The 19,787-nt window shown below is 39.6% G+C and overlaps 2 protein-coding genes across 3 annotated transcripts; both read right to left on the bottom strand.

The window, feature by feature from the left end:
- Window positions 1–1,798: 1,798 nt before the first annotated feature.
- On the bottom strand, window positions 1,799–7,278 carry LOC311052880 (matrix metalloproteinase-19-like). Its single transcript, XM_084068128.1, has 8 exons — window positions 7,203–7,278; window positions 6,329–6,459; window positions 5,498–5,710; window positions 4,592–4,837; window positions 4,375–4,473; window positions 3,477–3,641; window positions 2,855–2,982; window positions 1,799–2,208 (listed from the first exon to the last, which is right to left on the bottom strand). Exons 2-8 carry the CDS (start codon window positions 6,393–6,395, stop codon window positions 1,978–1,980), a joined length of 1,149 nt encoding a protein of 382 aa, XP_083924254.1. The 5' UTR covers window positions 6,396–6,459; window positions 7,203–7,278; the 3' UTR covers window positions 1,799–1,977.
- Window positions 7,279–12,850: 5,572 nt separating this feature from the next.
- Window positions 12,851–17,157, bottom strand: pym1 (PYM homolog 1, exon junction complex associated factor). 2 transcript variants are annotated; one of them, XM_084068132.1, is made up of 3 exons: window positions 17,083–17,157; window positions 15,891–15,984; window positions 12,851–15,276 (listed from the first exon to the last, which is right to left on the bottom strand). In XM_084068132.1, exons 1-3 carry the CDS (start codon window positions 17,117–17,119, stop codon window positions 14,739–14,741), a joined length of 669 nt encoding a protein of 222 aa, XP_083924258.1. In that variant the 5' UTR covers window positions 17,120–17,157; the 3' UTR covers window positions 12,851–14,738. The 2 variants fall into 2 exon arrangements, with proteins under 2 accessions (XP_083924258.1, XP_083924259.1); XM_084068133.1 differs by having other exon boundaries at window positions 17,089–17,156.
- Between the last annotated feature and the right edge of the window lie 2,630 nt (window positions 17,158–19,787).

Genomic DNA, 19,787 nt, shown 5'->3' with positions numbered 1-19,787 from the left:
AATGTAGTTTATTTTTACTAAATAGCTGGGGACACTGAAAGACCCCTGTTACTACGATCAGATAATAGAGCTACAAAAAACTATAGCCTATATACCGTATACTGCAGCACCATAAAATTACCGCTGGGGATTTTACTGTGTAGGCCTGCTGAATGCTAAGAGTGAACTGACTGCTAGTTTGACAGAACGCCTGGCAGTTTGGTGTTATAAACAAAGAATAATATCAATTAAAGGTACCAACCATTTATGTCATGATGTTTAGCAGTCCTCACAATTGACAGCTTGTGTACTATAATATGTAATATGGTTATTTTGAGAAAGTAACATACATGCCTTATGAGTGCACTAGAACAATCTCCAATCATTAAACAAATGTAAATAAAAATAAATCAGAAAAAAGATTACTTGTGATATTCTTTAATTTGTCCTTTTTTATAAATAAATGCAATGTCAAATACCATCCACATGACCATAAAGAAATCACTCATGCTATTGTTATATATTGTCTACAAACATCATTGAAACCATGTTGATAATTTAACTCACTCTTTTACTTTTGTAACTGTGTGATGTGAAAATAAAGATTGATTGATTGATTTGTTGATTGATGACAAGGCATGACATACACCCAAACATAATTGCGGTGGGATTTTCACCTCTTCAAAACATTTTAACAGTTATGTACCATATCTATAGTACCTTTTGCCAGGCAGAACAATGCCAAGATGTTCTGTTTACCTCTTGATTTAATATGATTACCACCAACTAACAGGTGATATATTGTGATGCTGTATATTGAGATGCTGTTATATCACCACCACAGTCCAAAACCTTTTCCCTGCTGGGTAGCACCATAATAAATAATATCTCTGCTGCCGGGCAGAAACCAGTTCACCACTCCAAATGTTCATTTTTCAGGCCATCATTGATAAGAACAACTGGAAGCTCACAATGAGGTTGGAGGTCAAAAGGATGTGGAGCCTGGAGTTAGCAAAACCACCTAACTCCACCCACATTAGGTGGAGTTAACTGGTTTAGCCTATACCTCTATGGGTTTAGCAGACAGTTTGAGGATCCAATGGAGTTAGCTGGTTTTGTCAGAAGCGCTTTTTAATACTTTTCATTGGTTCCATATTTTTTTTGCCAGCACACAGACGTAAAGGGTGTTTAATAACACTGATAATAATTATTTGACTCTGGACAGAGTCAAATAAGTCCTAGGATTTTCTTTTGAATCATTTCAAATGTCCTGTGCTGATAGGCTAAACCATAGAGTTAAAAATAAGAAATAATAATTTCCTTGGCTAAACCCAGGAAATGAGTGGAGGTGTTGCAATCTCTATGGTTGCAATAGGATCTATTCACAGCAGCCATATTTTCACTTCCTTAACAGGTGTTACCAATGATGCTAATGAAGGCTCTGTTCCATTTCGTGTAGCACAGTGGTTCTCAGATTTTTCAATTTCCACGACCCCCATAACTCTGAGAGTGTACAAATGTAACCAAATGGACCCACTCTCAGAGTTACACACCCGTAAGGGGCCATTTGGAACACCCGTAAGGACCCACATTTTAGGCCCAATGGTGTAACAGAGTGTTTCCAGTGAGTCGACATGCATAATATCAGCAACCTGACTCTGTTTGACCAGAATGGAACAGAGCCTTCATTAGTATCATTGGTAACACCTGTGAATGTCTTCACAATATGGCTGCTGTGCATAGAGCCTATAAGACGAGACGACTACGTCTCATCTGGCAACATCTGAGTTAGATATTTATGTCCTTCTGACTGCCAGCTTAGCACCTTTGATGCCAACAAATGCAGCATTAATTTGATGATACAGCGAAAAGGAGGAGTCACTCAGCCCACATTCAATTTTGAGTTGAGTAAATGTTGAGTATAAATGTCCTCCTGTGTGGCATAAATTGTTATGGTTTTGACGTTAGAATCATGGGCCTGCAGCTGCCTCTAGTGGCCTAGCCATCACATTGCATCCAGCGGTGGAGAGATGAGGCTTTCTCCACTGTTTGGTGGTTTTTGTTTACACGCCAGTACTGGCTGCCTTTGAACATGTATATATGGCCATTTGTCCACGTGACCGCAGCATCTGGACTGCTGGGTATGCCATGGAACAGCTGGCCAGTGGGTTTGGGATAGGCGCTGAAGTCTGTCGGTCCAAGTTCATCCCACTGCCAGTATCCACTGCCCTGAAATAGGCACAGATGAAAAAGGTAAACCTCCAGTGAGTGATGGAAGAAGTACTCAAATGTTTTACTTAAGTAAAAGTATCAATACCACAATGTAAAGAATACTCTGTTACAAGTAAAAGTCCAGATTCATTTTAAAATTATAAAAGTACAAAAGTATTGTCATACAAATGTACTTAATAGTACCAAAAGTAAAAGTACTCATTATGCAGAATGTCCCATTTCACAAGTTACAAATGTATAAAATGTATACAAATCTTTTGAAAATAGCAGATCTACAAGCTCACTACGCGTCATAACTCAGCTGAAGCGGTTAATGTATGTTTTGTAATAATAATGTAAATCTAAAAAGTAACTAGTAGCCTAACTAAAGTTTTCAAATAATTGTAGTGGAGTAAAAAGTACAATATTTGCCTCTGAGATGTAGTGAAGTAGAAGTAAAAGTAGCCTATTGAAAATTGGAAACACTCCAGTAAAGTAAAACGTTCTGAAAAGTGTACTTACGTACCGTAAGTACAGTACTTGAGTAAATGTTCTTAATTACTTTACACCACTGTAATCCTCTCATGCACACGGGTTGCAAAAAACAACAAATAGCACACACATAGGCTACTAGTTGAAAACAACTGCTATTTTCATGACATACTTTGATAAAGATCAATTTTTTGTTCTTGCTGGAGTATAGGGCTGAATCGATATTAGCAGGAACATTGGACAGGAGTTTGGGGAAGCCGGAGTCTAGTTTGAAGCCTGTGTATCTCCACACCTTGTCCCCTGTTGAAGACACACGATGTTTACTGTCTACATTGTCCCCGTTTCAACACACATACAGTGTGTGTGTTTGGCAGGGGACAATGTAGTGCAGTAAACCATGTTAACTGCACAACATTGCAATCACAGTTTTGCTAAAACCAGTCAAAGGTTAATGAAAGAACATCTTAATGTTAAAGAGTAGCCTAATTGGTCACAAGGACACACAATAGTGGCTATCAACTCAGCTTTATGTCATTGTCATATTGCAAGTTCACACCAAAGAGTGGGTGAATTGTTTTGTGCAAGATTCCCACAAGTTGTGGTTCCACTTTTGAAAGTAACCGTAAAAGTATCACACAAAACATGATATCACAACCATTACGAAATCAAGTCTGTGACAGAGTTGGGCATTCTTTCTCTTGTTCAAATAGAACACAAAATAGCAGCAGATATCAAATATGCCTAACAAACGTCATATACCGTACCCTCACGCAAGTCAGAGAATATCAACGTACCTTTCAGGAAGTAGGATTTGCCTGTTCTCTGGGAATGAACGGCTGCATTAATGTTTCCAGGTTGCTGTTTCCACAGAGCATTGATGGGAACAGGGCTGGTGGTACCTCTGTCAGTCACTGTCCACACATGCTGACCACTGAAGACGTATGTCTTATGCTGTGGACCTGTAGGGCAAAGAACACTGTAAGTACACAGTTAAAAGGAAAATACACCTCTTCAGACTGCACCTTACCCCCTAGCACTCACCCCCCCCCCCCCCCTAGCATTCCTCATTCCTTGTATCGCTGCTTGTTGTCCATATTTTGATAGATGCTAGATGTACTATGCAAGATGTATGTTGGATAGCTACTTGTTGTTCACGTGTGTTATGTTATTTAGATAGACATATACTGTACTGTTTGCCCACATATGTTAAAGGGATAGTTCATGTTTTTCTATCGATTAGTCAACCCATGGAGACTTGAATTCATGGATATTCTTTTGTTTTTGTCGCATTCCTAAGCCAATAATTTGATGACCAGCGGACCGGTAGGGAGCGGTTCCGGTAGGAGATACAAAGGAGACTATTTGTGTCTCCTACCGGAACCGCTGCTGTCATTAAATTATTGGCTTAGGAAAGCGACAAAAACAAAACAATATCCATGAATTCAAGTCTCCATGGGGTGACTAATCGATAGGAAAAAAATCCCTTTAAGAATGTTATATAGATAACATGTTGTTTAGACAGGTGCTAGGTTTGATGTTCATTTGTACACTTTCAGAGTTAAATGAACACTGAGGACTTGTATAACACACTGTATAATTATGAAAGATGTGTCAGCGATGTCCAAAGTTTGAGGGCATTGTATGGATGATTTAATGCACATCATTTTATTTGTGAGACTGGTCTGACTGTACCAAGCATAATTGCATCCATAGCAGCCCTGCAGGGTACTGGGGGCCTGACAGCCACCGGTGGGCTTGGATACCTGGATGGGGGGGTTTTCGCTGGCTTTCCTAAAAGAGGGGGGATATAGAATGGAGGGGAACATTTTATGCAGGTTAGCCTACATATAGATAGAGTATTACTTGGAATAGAAGAATTGTGGCCTTTATTACCCAATTGTGATGTTACCATATAAAGCCTGGATGCCTCGTATGTCATCTGGATGGAGCCTGAAGTCGGAACGGTATCCGACGTAAACGGGCGCCATCAGGGAGCCGTAGGACTGTGAGTGGCCCAGACCCAAAGCGTGGCCGATCTCATGAGCGGCTACGATTCTCAGGTTGGAGCCATAGTCCCTCCCTTCTGTCCACAGTTCGTCTTCATCAAAATGGACGATGCCGGACTGAGGGGACTCGGCGTGGGCCAGGACACGTCCTGATGATGAGACAACACACACACCTTTAAGACAATTGTTATCACACAATCTAATCATAAACTATCATCACATGCATGTTCTTTGTCCTAATCACAAGACAACTATCATCTCCTATCACAACACAGAAACATTGAGATATTCTGTTAAGCAGTGGTGGAATGTAACTAAGTGCTTCAGTAGACCCACCCAATGATTTTGCAATGATTTTGGGGGGTCCCCAGATGATTCTTAATGTGCAACATTGTTTTCTCACTCAACAGTAAACAAACCAACATACAGTATGTGAGTGTATACAGGGTGGCTGCACATTTCTAAAGTGTCAATTATTAATTATTATTATTATGAAATCGGCATTATGCATCATGACTACCTTTACATTTGCTAATTTAAGTATATTTTGATGCTTACTTGGATTTTGAATGCAGGACTTTTACTTACAACGTAATTTTATACTGAGGTAGTTCTACTTTTACTTAAGTCAAAGAACTGAGTGCTTCTTCCACCTCTGCCGTTAAAACATGGGACAACAAACAGTATTATTCTGCATGTGAAATAGCCCTTGTGAATTATTTCGACATTTTCTTTTAAACTTTATAGAAACTTTTTTTTTTTAAAGCACACTTCAAACACCACAACAACAACAACAACAAAGCTCCTACCTTGCCCATCAAAAGGCACCGGACAATTTTTGTCTTTTCTGTGAAAGGACATTTTGATGTCTGCCCTTCCCCGATGCACCTCCTGGAACCTGAGCGGTGACACGTCACTCCAGTACCTAAAAGCAGTTAGGATGGCCAGGCGGGTCTTTGCCGGTCCCAAATCAGGCGTGTAATTATAGATGCGGAAGGTCAGCATCTTCTTACGCCAGTGGCCTGTTAAATTGAAGTTTTCAAATTGATAAAATGTATAGAAATGTTTTGAAAATAGCAGATCTATAAGCTCACAATGCGTTGCGATCGGCTATTTTCAAATGGCCGAAATGTATATAGGGCTGAAGTGTGATCAAAATCTACAAAGTAACTAGTAACTGAAGTTTTCAAATAATTACCTCAAAATTGTACTTAAGTACAGTACTTGAGTAAATGTACCTAAAAGCAGTTAGGATGGCCAGGCGGGTCTTTGCCTGTCCCAAATCAGGGGTGTAATTATAGATGTGAAAGGTCAGCATCTTCTTACACCAGTGGCCTGTTAAATTGTGTCACTTAAAATCTCAATATGGTGCCTTACGGTGAAGAGCTCTGTCTAAAGAAATGTTTCACAAACCAATAGTTAAACACTTATTATAAGCCATATAAATAGCAGATCTATAAGCTCACAATGAGTCAGATTGTAAATCTGCAATTTCTTTATTTTTTTTAATAATGTATAAAGATAATAACAAACCTTGAAACTTTTCGATCTTTGGATATTCTTTTTTTGTTGTTGCTCAAAATAGGGATGCCGGGGTTTATGTGGTTAATTAAAACAAAATTTGCTGCGTAAATACCCACCCATCACACTATATCTGAGGGATTTGTTGTTGAAAGAGTCCTCAATACCACAGCGAGGCTTTCTCATCACTGTCAGAGTGGCTTCATTCAGCGTTCCTGATATGGGAAGGTCATTGGCTTTCTGAAAGATTCTGAGAGATAAATTAAGAAGAAGGACATTTAGATGTGTTGATCAAATCAAATATGACAATTCATTCTGTCATCGTAATCTGGAAGACTATGTGCAAAAGAAAATTGAAAACATATTAAACATGTTTGCAACTTGTATGTCAAAAACTGTTACTTTTCAGGGAATGGAACGAAGTTTTTCAGAAATAGTGAAAATAGCAGATCGTGTAGATTGGCTGTAGATCGGCTGTAGATTGTGAGCTTGTAGATCGGCTAGTTTAACTATTTCTGCTTGACACTCTTGTATGACGAAGTAGGGCATTAAATGACAAATGAAAAAACATAAAGCGTTGAAATTTGGAGATACAAGATTTCTGCCTGACAGTGACGATACTTCATCGTACTATGACAAATAGTGAAAACGGCCAATTGACAAGCTCGCAACGCTTCATCTGCCATAGATCAGTTATTTTCAAAATCTTTGACATTTCTGAAATTTAAAAAAATTGTGAAATACATTGAAAGTAGCTGGTTCTCTAGACAAAGGAGGGATAAGAGCATAGTGCACCGAGATAAGAGGGTTGCTGCTTGTGGCCATAGGACCAAGCTGCACTCAAAACAATAAATATGTCATGTAGTTTTTGTTCTACAATATTAAGATAGTTAGAACATAACATAAGCTAGACAAAGGATGAACATCATAATAACAAGACAGTCTTATACCTAACAGTGAATAGAAAAGTAATAAAAGATAGCAGATAGTTACCTCAGGGCTGCTTCTATATCCCCACGGGGAATTTTTTGGTTCCTATAGTCCAGTGGAATATGTAGGTAGCCATAACTTCTCAAATAGACCTACAGGGAATATTTAAAGGTCATGTTGGTAAATGTATAAAGCTATTTTACTGATCACTAACTAATGACAGCTTCCTGTTAAACAATTTTGCTAGCAAATCTATAGAGACCCATGCATTTAAGTTGTCCATTTTGTTCCAAAAAAACCCTGATGTATAGAAACAATTTAAGAGCTCTTACCTTTAAAAAAAAAGATTGATATAGACACACATCAATTGACTCGCACTGTCATTGGTAACCAATGCCAATACCAACAATTGATTGATTGAAATTGATTGAATTTTTTATTAGGCAAAAGAATGTAAAACAACACAGTTACATTTATAATGCTTTTGTCTAAAAGGTCCGGCCAAAAAAGTCCTTGCGGGCTTGTTTCCGTTGGGGTCCTTGAATTAATTTCATAGACATATATAGTAGCAACCAAACAGTTCAAAAATCAACATAATAATACAGAGGGAAAAAAAATATATATATATATACCATTATGTACAAAAAAGGCATGAGAAAATAATGAAATATATACAAAAAAAAACATTATAAAATAAAATAAAAAGTATGTACAAAAAAAGGGGGAGGGGGGGGGGGTCGTCTGTCTACAGGGAAACTGGTACTAGCTCCTCTTTAGGCCTCCAGAAAGATGAGTTTTTAGGGCTGTTTTGAATGAGCCCAGCGAACTGCATTTTTTGAGGGATGGGGTTAGACTATTCCATTCCTTGGTGGCAGTGCTATAGAAGGAGAATTTGCCCATGTTTGTTTTATGGGTGGGTGTTACCAGATTGTTGTTTACGCTCCCTCTAGTTTTGTGACTGTGGGTGTCACTAACTTTTTCGAGGTACTTATACAGATATGCAGGTATAGGGGGCATTTCGGGCAAATCTGCATTTACAATTTTGAAGACCATTCCCATTTTTAGTTGTATAACCCTGTCTTCCACCCTGAGCCAGCCTAGGCTGGCAAAGTGAGTGGGAGAGAGGTGGGTCATGGGCCCCAGTCCGAGAAGTAGTCGAATCAGTTTGTTTTGGGAGGTTTGAAGCTTAGTCTTCAGTGACACTGAAGTGTTGGAGTACCAAGAGGAGCTAGCATAGTCAAAAAGGGGCTGAATCAGGGCCCCAGAGAGGGTCCTGAGTGCCTGAGGGTTGACAAAAGAGGAAACTCTGCCCATAAATCTGGTTCTCTGGTTTACTCCTTTGAACACCTTTGTTGCCATGCTTTCACCTGTCAGGTGTTTGTCAAGAATACATCCCAAATAGGTAATCTCTTCTTTGCTAGTGATGATTGTGTCATCGACTTTGACCTTGAAGTCATTTACCTTCATTTTACTGAGGGAATGTTTGGTCCCAAATAGGATGGATTCGGTTTTCCCAAGGTGTAGAGACAGCTTGTTATCGGTAAGCCAGGTACGGATTTTTGAGAGTTCAGAGCTGAGAGCTTCCTCGACTTGCAACTTGTCCTCACCCGAAATCAGGAGTGCCGAGTCATCAGCGAACAGGAACAGTTTGCAGTTACAGGCAGCATTCATGTCGTTAATGTATAGAAGAAACAGTAACGGCCCTAGAATGCTGCCATTTTTCAAAAGTTCTCCATAAAGTCCCTGCACAGTATAGTAGGAATTTATGGAACTCTAGGTGCTGAACTAAATTAATCCTAATCTCTTTATTTCACCAGAGGTCTTTGTGGTAATAATTACTACAGGTCAACCCAGTGAATAATAAGCAAACCAGATTTCAGTCCCATAATATTAATATTTTTGTTCAGATGTTGTTGTGAGGCGTGTTTTCTTACCAGAGCTTCTGTGATTTCTTCTCTGCTCAAGGCAGCAGATGGTGATGCTGTCACCAAAACAAGAAGCACCACATATTTCATTCTATATTCCATTCTGAGATGCTGATATCTTTCCATTATTGAGAAGCCAATTGTCTCAGTAAAACGCACACTGAGATGTCTGTCTAATCATAACTGCACTGTGGGTCATCCATCCAGATCCATGTTCTCCAGATCAGTTCCTGCAGTACAATGTCCTCATCCAGTTTTTATACCATCACTACTTCTATAGCACCTAAACCACACAATAGACCCAGAAGGAATGCATTGTACTCTACATGTTGCATGAGACCAGAACATAATTCAGACTGTCAGGAGAGGAACGCCTTCTGCACTGACTAACACGATTCAGAATTTGACCTCTTAGGGGATTACCAGTTTTAAGAGATGTTGCTTGTTTTTTTTCCTCCATCAAAGTTAGCAAGAGACTACAAATGCATGTTCTCCTCCACATCAGAGGGAAAAAGGGAACTACTTAAATAGTTTTAACCACTTGAACCCTAGCATTCCTATTCTGGGGTGAACTTTTGGTGAGATTTGAAAATAGCTAATCGTCAAATTTTCAGCAAAGACATTTGGCGTAGCAGAGGGTTGTCACAGAGCAGCCTCTTATAGACACATTTTCCCTATATCTTTAAGTTCAGCAGTACACACACATTCAGTGGTGGAAAAAGTTTAACATTTTTTTACTCAAGAAAAAGTATCAATACTGCAATGTAGAGTAAAAGTCCGGAATTCAAAATGTACTTGAGTAAAATTACAAAAGTATTCGTACCAAAAGTAGAAAGTACTCATTATGCAGAATGCCCCAAGTTTTCAAATGTATAAACATCTTTTAAAAATATCAGATGTACAAGGTCACAATGCGTCGCATGCCCGCATCGCAACACATTGTGAGCTTGTAAATCGGCTATTTTCAAATGGCCAAAATGTATATAGTGGTTAATGTATGTGTCGTAATAATTATCAAAATCTACAAAGTAACTCGTAACTAAAGTTTTCAAATAATTGTAGTGTAGTAAAAGTACAATATTTGCCTCTGAGATGGTGTGAAGTAGAAGTAAAAGTACAGAAATTCGTAAAATTGTACATTACTTCAGTAAATATACTTAGTTACTTTACACCACTGCACACATTCATATTGAAATGTATGCTTGTCACTTGTAGATTCCCAGTCACACAGAAGGTGAACATCGTCTTTAATATCTTTGTTTATCTACCCTTGCTGTGTAGTTGGGTGATGATCAATGGTGCCTGAAGAGGGGTGAGGGGGTGCCTGTTAATCCTGTTAGCTGATTGATCAGAACATGGGGTACATCTTGGGTAGATTGCTATTGCATTGTGGTTGGTTAATTAGAAATCGAAGGGTGGATCGTCCGCAGAGTATATAAAGGAAACAGCTCAATGTAGTGTAGGCTGCCATGCGGAGAGGTTGACACTTTACCTCCAATTCATTTAAGTTGTTTGATTTTTGGCTCAAATTAAAATCATCATATTTTCCTTCAAGCTTGCCTCCTGGTCCATGAGTTTTTCCCAGTTTTACTGAGTGGGGGTCCCCGGTGCCCTATAATACAGGGCACCGGGGACCCCGGTCAACAAAGTGGTTTGTTGTATAGGTTTAAAGGTTCTTAAATAGAACTGTTGCCCATGTAACTTCGGCACATGACTCCAGTGGATTGACAGAAGAACACAGTGAAATCCTCAGTAATTTTAACTGAGTGTACAAATGGACCTGTTATCTGTGTGTGATGAGAATATTGTTTATAGTTGTCTGTTAACACAGTGAGGATTCTTGTTTGTCAAGGATCCCCAAAACATATTTCTCAATGAAAATATTTATAACCTTGGTTATGAATTTATGGTTATTGCAAGTATTCCATGAGCAAAACAACTTGCCACACGTCTAAGACGAGTAAATTACAGTGTGTATAGACTAGGATCTTGTTCATGCAAAACAATGAAACCATTGCTACAAATTGTTTGTCTCCTGCATGTGGGCAGAAGGCCCCTCCTATGTTCTGTCAGTGTATTGCGGGTAAACCTTATGTCAGTGTGCATTGCGTGTAAACGTGTAAAGTGAGACGACGGATGGGAAGGAAGTGGCTCTTGATTTGTGTGAACTCAAAACAGTCAAATGTTGATACAATACAAACTGACAATGACCCATAACCACTAAACCCTATTGTACTTCATTGACTGGAGTCCCATATAGGGGTCTAATACAGCACAGCTCCTTTTTTCCCCTCTACTCAAAATTACTCAGCCGAAAGTAGCTGATCTACAAGTTCACAAAGTGTCACGCTGTGAGCTTGTCAATCTGCTATTTTCGCTGAATGTTTGCCCTAGAATAGGGCTCGTGGTTAAGCCTGATGGTGTCTCAAATCGAAAATAGAAGATATACAAGCTTGTGTGTAACTAAGTATAAATCAGGCATTTGTGTTTCTTTTTAGTGTGTTCCAGTGAATGGAAATCTTAATGCTATAGATACAATGACATTCTTATGAGCTTCCAGTTTTGTGGCAACAGTTTACAATCCCCACCCATCCCATCATAGAGGAATAAATTAGTTTGTTGATTAGTTTTGTTGATCAGTGAGGCAGAACTTGACTGTCCTGCAGAGCCCTGACTTTTAACCCCATCAAAACACAGAGGTTCCTCCCTTGCCCCCAGGGAGTGTATGTGCAGTTTCACGCCTATCGGTCCAACGGTGCCATTAGCTGCTCACAGACAGACGGAAAGATGGACGGACACACAGACAGAGGCGAAAACATAGGCTTGGCCAAACCTTCGGCCTGGCGGAGACAACTATAAAGTGCGTCTGCTGACGTTTGGTATATAGATAGTATATATTCCACCACAAGCACTATTTGAATTGCAAAGAAATTGAAACAGTTGGATAGAAAATGCTGGAAAAGAAAAACGTGCAATTACAATTACAGTGACCTCAACCTGAGTATGCCACCATTTTATTGTCTGTGGCATAATTCTGGTAAATTATAATTAATTTCTGGGGACACCTTTCTTAAACCCTATTGTACTTCATTGATTAGAGTCCCCTACAGGGGTCTATATAGGACAGCTCCTTTTTTCCCTCTACACAAAATTACTCTGCCGAAAGTAGCTGAGCTACAAGTTCGCAAAGTGTCGCGTTGTGAGCTTGTCAATCTGCTATTTTTGCTGAATGTTTGCCCTAGAATAGGGCTCGTGGTTAAGCCTGATGGTGTCTCAAATCGAAAATAGCAGATATACAAGCTTGTGTATAACTAAGTATAAATCAGTCATTTGTATTTCTTATTAGTGTGTTCCAGTGAATGGAAATCTTAATGCTACAGATACAATGACATTCTAGACATTCTTATGAGCTTCCAGTTTTGTGGCAACAGTTTACAATCCCCACCCACCCCATCATAGAGGAATAATTTAGTTTGTTGATATCAGTGAGGCAGAACTTGACTGTCCTGCAGAGCCCTGACTTTTAACCCCATCAGAACACAGAGATTCTTCCCTTGCCTCCAGGGAGTGTATGTGCAGTTTCACATCCATCGGTCCAACGGCGCCATTAGCTGCTCACACACAGACGGAAAGATGGACGGACACACAGACAGGGGTGAAAACATAGTCTCAGCCTGGCGGAGAGAACTATAAAGTGCATCTGCTGACGTTTGGTATATAGATAGTATATATTCCACCACAACCACTGTTTTAATAGCAAAGAAATTGAGACAGTTGGGGAGAAAGTGCTGGAAAAGAAAAAGTTTAATTACAATTACAGTGACCTCAACCTGAGTATGCCAATATTTTGTTGTCAGTGCCATAATTCTGGTAAATTATAATTAATTTCTAGGACATTCTTCAGCTTTTTGATGAATGAAAGTATGCAACTCTCATTTAGGGCTGCAACTAAGAATCATTTTCAGAATTGTTTAATTGTTTACATATTTCTTTTTCATTTAATGTAAGTGCTTACTTTAGACCATAAAATGACAGTGAAATAAGGTAATAAAGTACAAAATTATGGTAATGTTCATCACAAGTTTTCAAACCCCAAAAAGACAAATGAAATAGCTTAATACTGTTTACCCAGAAGTAAAAAAAAACTAACTTTTCATGTCATGTGGAAGGAACATTCACAGTTATAAATAGCACATACTGAAATCGTTTACATGACACATAACAAAACCCATTATTTAATTACTAAAATTGTGTTATTAATTTTGTCCTTCGAGTAACCAATTACTGGATTCATCGTTTCATATAAAATGTGACCATCCATGAAAAAATGGAATTCCTAGGACTTACATTTTTATTATGCAACAGCCACACTGTAGAATCTACCTCAGTTTTAATTGATCCATTTGTATCTCTCAGTGTACAAAGTTTTCCGTAACATTTTTAATTGACCGTTAAATAAAATGATCACCGGCCACATTGGCCGGCTACTTGCTCCACGATATTATTATAATTATTAGTACAATTATCATTATTAGACTATTTGCATATTAAATAAAGTAACACATTACAATACCTACATTTTGAAAAAAGCACACTGCGCTACTGTAGCAATCAGTTGGATGGTGCACACTCACGTAAACACGCACATGACTTGTATTACATTTTGGCTGATTAATTTAACACCTGGCCGGAATAATAAAATGTTGCCGGCCAGGAAAATGCCTAGCGGAAACCCTGGTACTTGCAGAGTTAAATTAACACTGAGGAGTTTACGGTGTTGTTCATTGTAAAAAGCACGTAGGTCAAACTAGATTTGTGAGAAATCCTGTATTGTCAGTTACATCAGAATTTAACAGGCGACGTTGCTGCAGAGATGTCGTCAGTAACAGCGGGTATTTGTCACACAAATTCACTCTTGGTGTCTTTCCTATAGGTGGACATTAGTGCTGCTAGGTGGATATGGATCAAATCTAATATTTTGGGGGTTTCAATATAAAACAGGGCTATGTGATTAAAACCAGGGACTATCTAGTCTCATGACATCGATATAATATCAATATATTGTCCAGCCCTAGAGGACATTTTTGTTAGGCTGCTAACGGGCTCGTTAGCGAATGAAGATACAGTGAGAAATGAGAATGACTGACAGCTCCTCTTCCAAACAACCAATTCAAAACAGCTGCATTGATACAATATTATCTGTTTGTCGAGTGGAATTAATATGCCTGTTTTTTTTTTAAAGGTTCAAAACAGAAAACTAAGAAAATAAACAATGCAATAAGCAGTGGTTTTAAAAGAAACCATAACTATGGATGAATAACCAGGAGGGGTTTGTGGCCAATCCAAACACATGAGCAGGACTCCAAAAGCTTTCACCTGCCTGGAGGACCATGCCAACAGGTTGCCAGGTCTGTGTCAACCACTGCTGGAGAAAACAATGGTGTTAATTTAACCCAGAGAGTGCACAAAACCATTTGTGCACTCTCAAGAGTTACAAATGGATAAATTAGCACTGAGGATTTTACTGTGTAGAGTAGTGTGTTCAGGGTTCATGTTGAGTAGCGGGGGACAAGATACCTCAAACAGACACCACGTGTTCCAAAAGACACCAAGATCTCAAAGTCATTATCATTCTGTGTTTTTTTTAGTTAGTGTTTTCAACCGTTTGTCCGTTTCAAGAATCGGCCTCCAGCTGCCTCAGTTCCTCCCGTAAGGCGTCGACGCGCGCCAACTTTTCCATCTGATCCTTCGTCGGCTGCTTGATTTCCCCAGAGTCCATTTTCTGCTGTAGCTCCTCCACTTGTCGCAGCTTCTTTTTGAGGTTTTTCATCTTCTTGGCCTTTTCGGCAGCATCAGACGGCACGGGATCGGTGCGGGCGGGTGTCCTGGCGGCGGCGGGCTGCGCTGCTGTGGTCTGTGAAGAATCGCCACCCTCCGAAATTGACGCGTTCTCGACCGCGTCTCTCAGCGACTCCACGGCGTCGCCGTCGCTCCCCTCCTGACCACCACCGCTGCTGCCGCCCTGTTGCTTTCGTTTCTCTTTGCGCTTCATGTTGCGTTTGGCCGTCTTGGACAGTCCTGCCGTGTCGCCGCCGTCAGCACAGCCGGGGACCTTCTGCGGCTTCTTGGACTGTTCTGCGTCGTCTGGGCTCATGCCCGGCGGGAGGTCACCCGGCTTGCTTTTGAAAAACTTCACAAACTTGTTCTCGTATCTAAAAAAAAAAGACGCACAGAGGTAGCTGATGAATGTCTGAAAACACGACAACACGTTTGACACACTAGTTAGTGCAGACTGTGCCGGTTCTATCTCACTCGACACTGCACTTCCTTGGGTCCTCAGCTATACAGCTAACCAATATGCCTTGTTCTCTTTTTACACGTCTACCATTAAATGTGTGGACATTTAATGGTTTACAGTCTATGGGGCTGTGTCCACGGAAAGCGTTATTTTACTATGAACGCTCAGAGTGTTTCCAAAAGGCATGCAACATACTATAACAAAGTAAATAACAGTAAACATGAATGCCAGAAACCGAATTCTTTCCACTGCTCTAGCGGCGGATCTCGATGAAGATCCCGCAAGAAGTAGGATGTGTCTGTAGTAGCGGCCGTCAGTCTCGAGAGACCATGGCACACAAGCGCACTTAGGTTAGATCAGGTGGTGCTGCTGATGATGAGTAAAGCCCCTCTCCAAATATTGATTTGATTCTACTTAAGGCGACCATGTCTTTACAATATAAATGCATGGCTGGCAGGTGCTGGCAGCCAATTAAGGAGACAGCCCCTATACAGTAGCTAGCTGTACATCAAAAATAATTTAACTTACACAGGTACTTCTTCCTGCGGGGTGTAACCGTCCTTCACCTTACGCGGTTTCCTCCAGGTTCCATCCGGTCGCTGCGTAGCAGCAATGTATTTCCCTGCAAAGAAAATATATTTATATTAGGCCTACAAGTTGCAACAATTTTCCAATGGCAAATATTTATCTGGACACACACACACACACACACACACACACACACACACACACACACACAACTATAAGTGATCAACAGAACAATATTGTTGGACTGTAAGCAGGATAAGAGTCTATTCAAAGATATTATTTGTCACATGTTCAAGTGCAGTGAAATGTTACCTTTTCAGTATGGATGTATGAGAACGACCACATATTAAGATATAATACAGTTAACATTTATCATAGATAGATCATAGTACACAGAATACAGGCCAGCAGAGAGAGAGAGAGAATGTATGTATAAATTACCAGCCAAGGGTAGGGTACAGTTCAGTGGTGGAAAGTAACTTTTACTCAAGAGATTTACTCAAGTACTGTACTTAAGAAATGGAGTTTTTTTTTTTTTACTTAGCTGGGGTATTTCCAATTTTCAGTACTTTTACTTCTACTCCATTACAATACATCTCAGAGGCAAATATTGTACTTTTACTCCTATAAATTTATTTGAACACTTTAGTTACTTTATAGATTTGTATTATTATTAAAACACGTACATTAATCACTTCAGCATTTTGGCATTGGAAAATAGCCGATCTACAAGCTCAGATCTGCCATTTTCAAAAGATTATTTATACATTTGAAAACTTGCGAAATGGAACATTCTGCACAATGAGTACTTTCTACTTTAGGTTCAGTACATTTTGATACCAATACTTTTGTGCTTTCTTTCTGGACTTTTTACTTGTAACCGCATTTTTTCAACATTGCAGTGTTGATACTTTTACATCAGTAAAATAAAAAAAAATGTAGTACTTTTTCCACCACTGCCACTGTCTCACTAAAGAGTGGTGCTAACATTAGCTAACGTTTAGCAACTTAGCATGTCGTTCCACTGCACTCCACTGTACTGTTAGTAACGCTGTAGTCACATATATTGCACAATAATCCAACGTTTAGCAGAAAACTCATAGTTAACGTGACGTTTTCCAAAACAGAAGCTTTGATCATCATCAACAACAACAACAACATTGAAACAACAAAGCGGGCGCAGCAGTCTCACCCTCACCAGACTCATCTTGGACATAGGGGGTCGCCATTTTGGTTGAACGTGGTGGTGGTGCTGCTGCTTCTCCACACAGACAGGACCGCTGGGATGAAAATGCCAAGGATGCGGCAGTGATGTCAGCTGTGGTGGAAAATAAATACTCATGTTTTCCTTAAGTAAAAAAAGTATCAATACTGCAGTGTTATTATTATTCTGTTACAAGTAAAAGTCTGGAATTCAAGACTTACTTCAGTAAAAGTACAAAATCTACTTAAAAGTACCAAAAGTAGAAAGTACTCATTATGAAGAATGTCCCATTTCACAAGTTTTCAAATGTATAAAATGTATGAGAATCTTTTGGAAATAGCAGATCTACAAGCTCACAATGGGTCGCATTGCGACGCATTGTGAGCTTGTAGATCTGCTATTTTCAAATGGCCAAAATGTATATAGGGCTGAAGTGGGTAATTTATGTTTTGTAATAATAATCAAAATCTACAAAGTAACTAGAAACTAAAGTTTTCATATAATTGTAGTGGAGTAAAAAGTAAAATATTTGCTTCTGATCTGGATAATTCTACTGTATCATGCACCTTGTCATATGGAACCAAATGGACTGCAACTGCAAGGGCACATTTGTTCACTCTCTCAGAGTTACAGGGGGTCCAGCTAAATGAACCAAATGGACAGGGTCCATTTGGTTCATTTAGCTGGGGGACCCCCTGGCCTCGGACCACCTCAAGGACCCCTGGGGTTCTCCGGACGGTAAGACCCCATGTTGAGAGCCACTGCAAAGTGCGTCAGTCCCACAGGACCCCTGCCTTCTCAACTACCTTGTCATTGTGAAACCCCCCATGCATTCATTCAGTAGAAACTACAGTAATCTGAAGACAAGCCCCCATTTTTTCCACGCACCGCTTGCCCCCAGTGGTTTTGATTGATTGATGATTGATTGATGTAATTTATTTAGTAAGACATGAGAACATCAGTACATGGAAGTACAAATTCACAATACAAGGTCTACTAAACTGTGAGACTCATTAAGCACTGAGCTTGATCTTGATCTTGGTTCTTGTGTATTTGTGTATTTGTTTTACTGAGGATAAGGTTAGAAATAAGTTTAGGGTTAGGCATAGTTTTACTGAGGTTAAGTTTAGGAATACGGCTAGGTTTGGGCACCGTTCTACTCAGGTTACGTTTAGGAATAAGGTTAGATTTAGGCTTAGTTTTACGGAGGTTACAGTTAGGAATAAGGTTAGGTTTAGGCATAGTTTTCTGAGGTTACGTTGAGGAATAAGGGTTAGGTTTAGGCATTCTTCTGCCTACACATATGTCATGTTCTAGAATGAGCAAATATGGGGAAGGGGATCAATGTCACGTGATGCCTTTATTTGGCCCGCAAAACCGTCAGCTGTCCCGAAATTAATACGGGCCAAACAAAGGTGCTTATTGATCAAAAACCTGGATGTGTGTCTCAAAGAATAGTTTTACTGAGGTTAAGTTTAGGATTAAGGTGAGGTTTAGGCATAGTTCACTGAGGTTACATTTAGGAATCCCTGGTGGCGACGGTGAGGTGACCTCGGAATGCACAGCAGCCATATTGGAGAGAAATTGGGCCTCTTCTTACTTCCTTAACAGGTGTTACCAATGATACTAATTAAGGCTCTGTTACATTCTGTTCAAACAGAGTCAGGGTGCTGATAGTGTGCATGTTGGCTCACTGGAAAAAAACAGTGGGTTTCCAAGTGTGGTCCAGGGACCCTCATGGTTCCTTGAGAGGGTTCCAAATGGCCCCTTACGGTTGTGTAACTCTGAGAGTGTACAAATGGGTAAAGGTCCATTTGGTTCCATTTGTACACTCTCAGAGTTAAAGTGGGTCCTTGAAAGTAAAAAGTTTGAGAACCACTGCTACACCAAATGGAACAGAGCCTTCATTAGCATCATTGGTAACACCTGTGAAGGAAGTAAGGAAGAGGCCCAATTTCCTTCCAATATGGCTGCTGTGCATAGAGCCTATTTGACCCGGGGCTACTGTGTTTTGGGACGAGCGTTTTGGTATTCGAAGCTACGTCATTATTGTTGAGCAGTACGTCAGGCCTCCTGAAACTTTAGAGGCGACTCACACTTCCTGGTTGATTGTGCCGTCAATGACCTATCCTTGGTATGTTTATTGCGATCATTGTAGCCAGTAGGTGACGTCGTTCTTCAGCTCTAAATTGACTTTCCACAATGCACACCAGTAGTGTAAAGTAACTAAGCACATGTACTCAAGTACTGTACTTAAGTACAATTTTGAGACATTTTTTACTTTACTTGAGTATTTCCAATTTTCAATACCTTTACTTCTACTCCATATCTCAGATGCAAATATTGTACTTTTACTCCAATTCAATTGTTTGAAAACTTCAGTTACTAGTTACTTTGTAGATTTAGATTATTATTACAAAACACGTTAATCACTTTTTAAAGCGGCTATTTTCAAAATATGTTATTTTGTAAACTTGTGAAATGTCTGGGACATTCTGCATGATCATTTTGATACAAATACTTTTGTAATTTTACTCAAGTAAATTTTTAATTCCGGACTTTTACTTGCAACAGAGTATTTCTACATTGCAGTATTGATACTTTTACCTTTTTACTTGAGTAAAACATGTGTGAGTACTTTTCCCACCGCTGCTGCACACTTCATGTCTCTTCGGGGGCAACAGTCCAGTGTT

The sequence above is a fragment of the Gymnoscopelus microlampas genome, assembly GCF_963454915.1.
Source record: "Gymnoscopelus microlampas genome assembly, chromosome: 10".
In the NCBI taxonomy this organism is placed as follows: Eukaryota; Metazoa; Chordata; class Actinopteri; order Myctophiformes; family Myctophidae; genus Gymnoscopelus; species Gymnoscopelus microlampas.
This window is presented reverse-complemented; position numbering and strand designations above follow the sequence as displayed.

Bases quoted from the DNA above. Each gene is read 5' to 3' on its own strand.
- LOC311052880 (XM_084068128.1), bottom strand. From the start codon at position 6,395: ATGAGAAAGCCTCGCTGTGGTATTGAGGACTCTTTCAACAACAAATCC. The intron at 4,838-5,497 runs GTAGGAGCTTTG...TCTCATCATCAG, and splicing joins GGTGCCTTTTGATGGGCAAG to GACGTGTCCTGGCCCACGCC. The intron at 2,209-2,854 runs GTATGTCATGAA...TGCCTATTTCAG, and splicing joins AAAAATTGATCTTTATCAAA to GGCAGTGGATACTGGCAGTG.
- pym1 (XM_084068132.1), bottom strand. From the start codon at position 17,119: ATGGCGACCCCCTATGTCCAAGATGAGTCTGGTGAGG. The intron at 15,985-17,082 runs GTGAGACTGCTG...TTTTCTTTGCAG, and splicing joins CCAAGATGAGTCTGGTGAGG to GGAAATACATTGCTGCTACG. The intron at 15,277-15,890 runs GTAAGTTAAATT...TTTTTTTTTTAG, and splicing joins CCGCAGGAAGAAGTACCTGT to ATACGAGAACAAGTTTGTGA.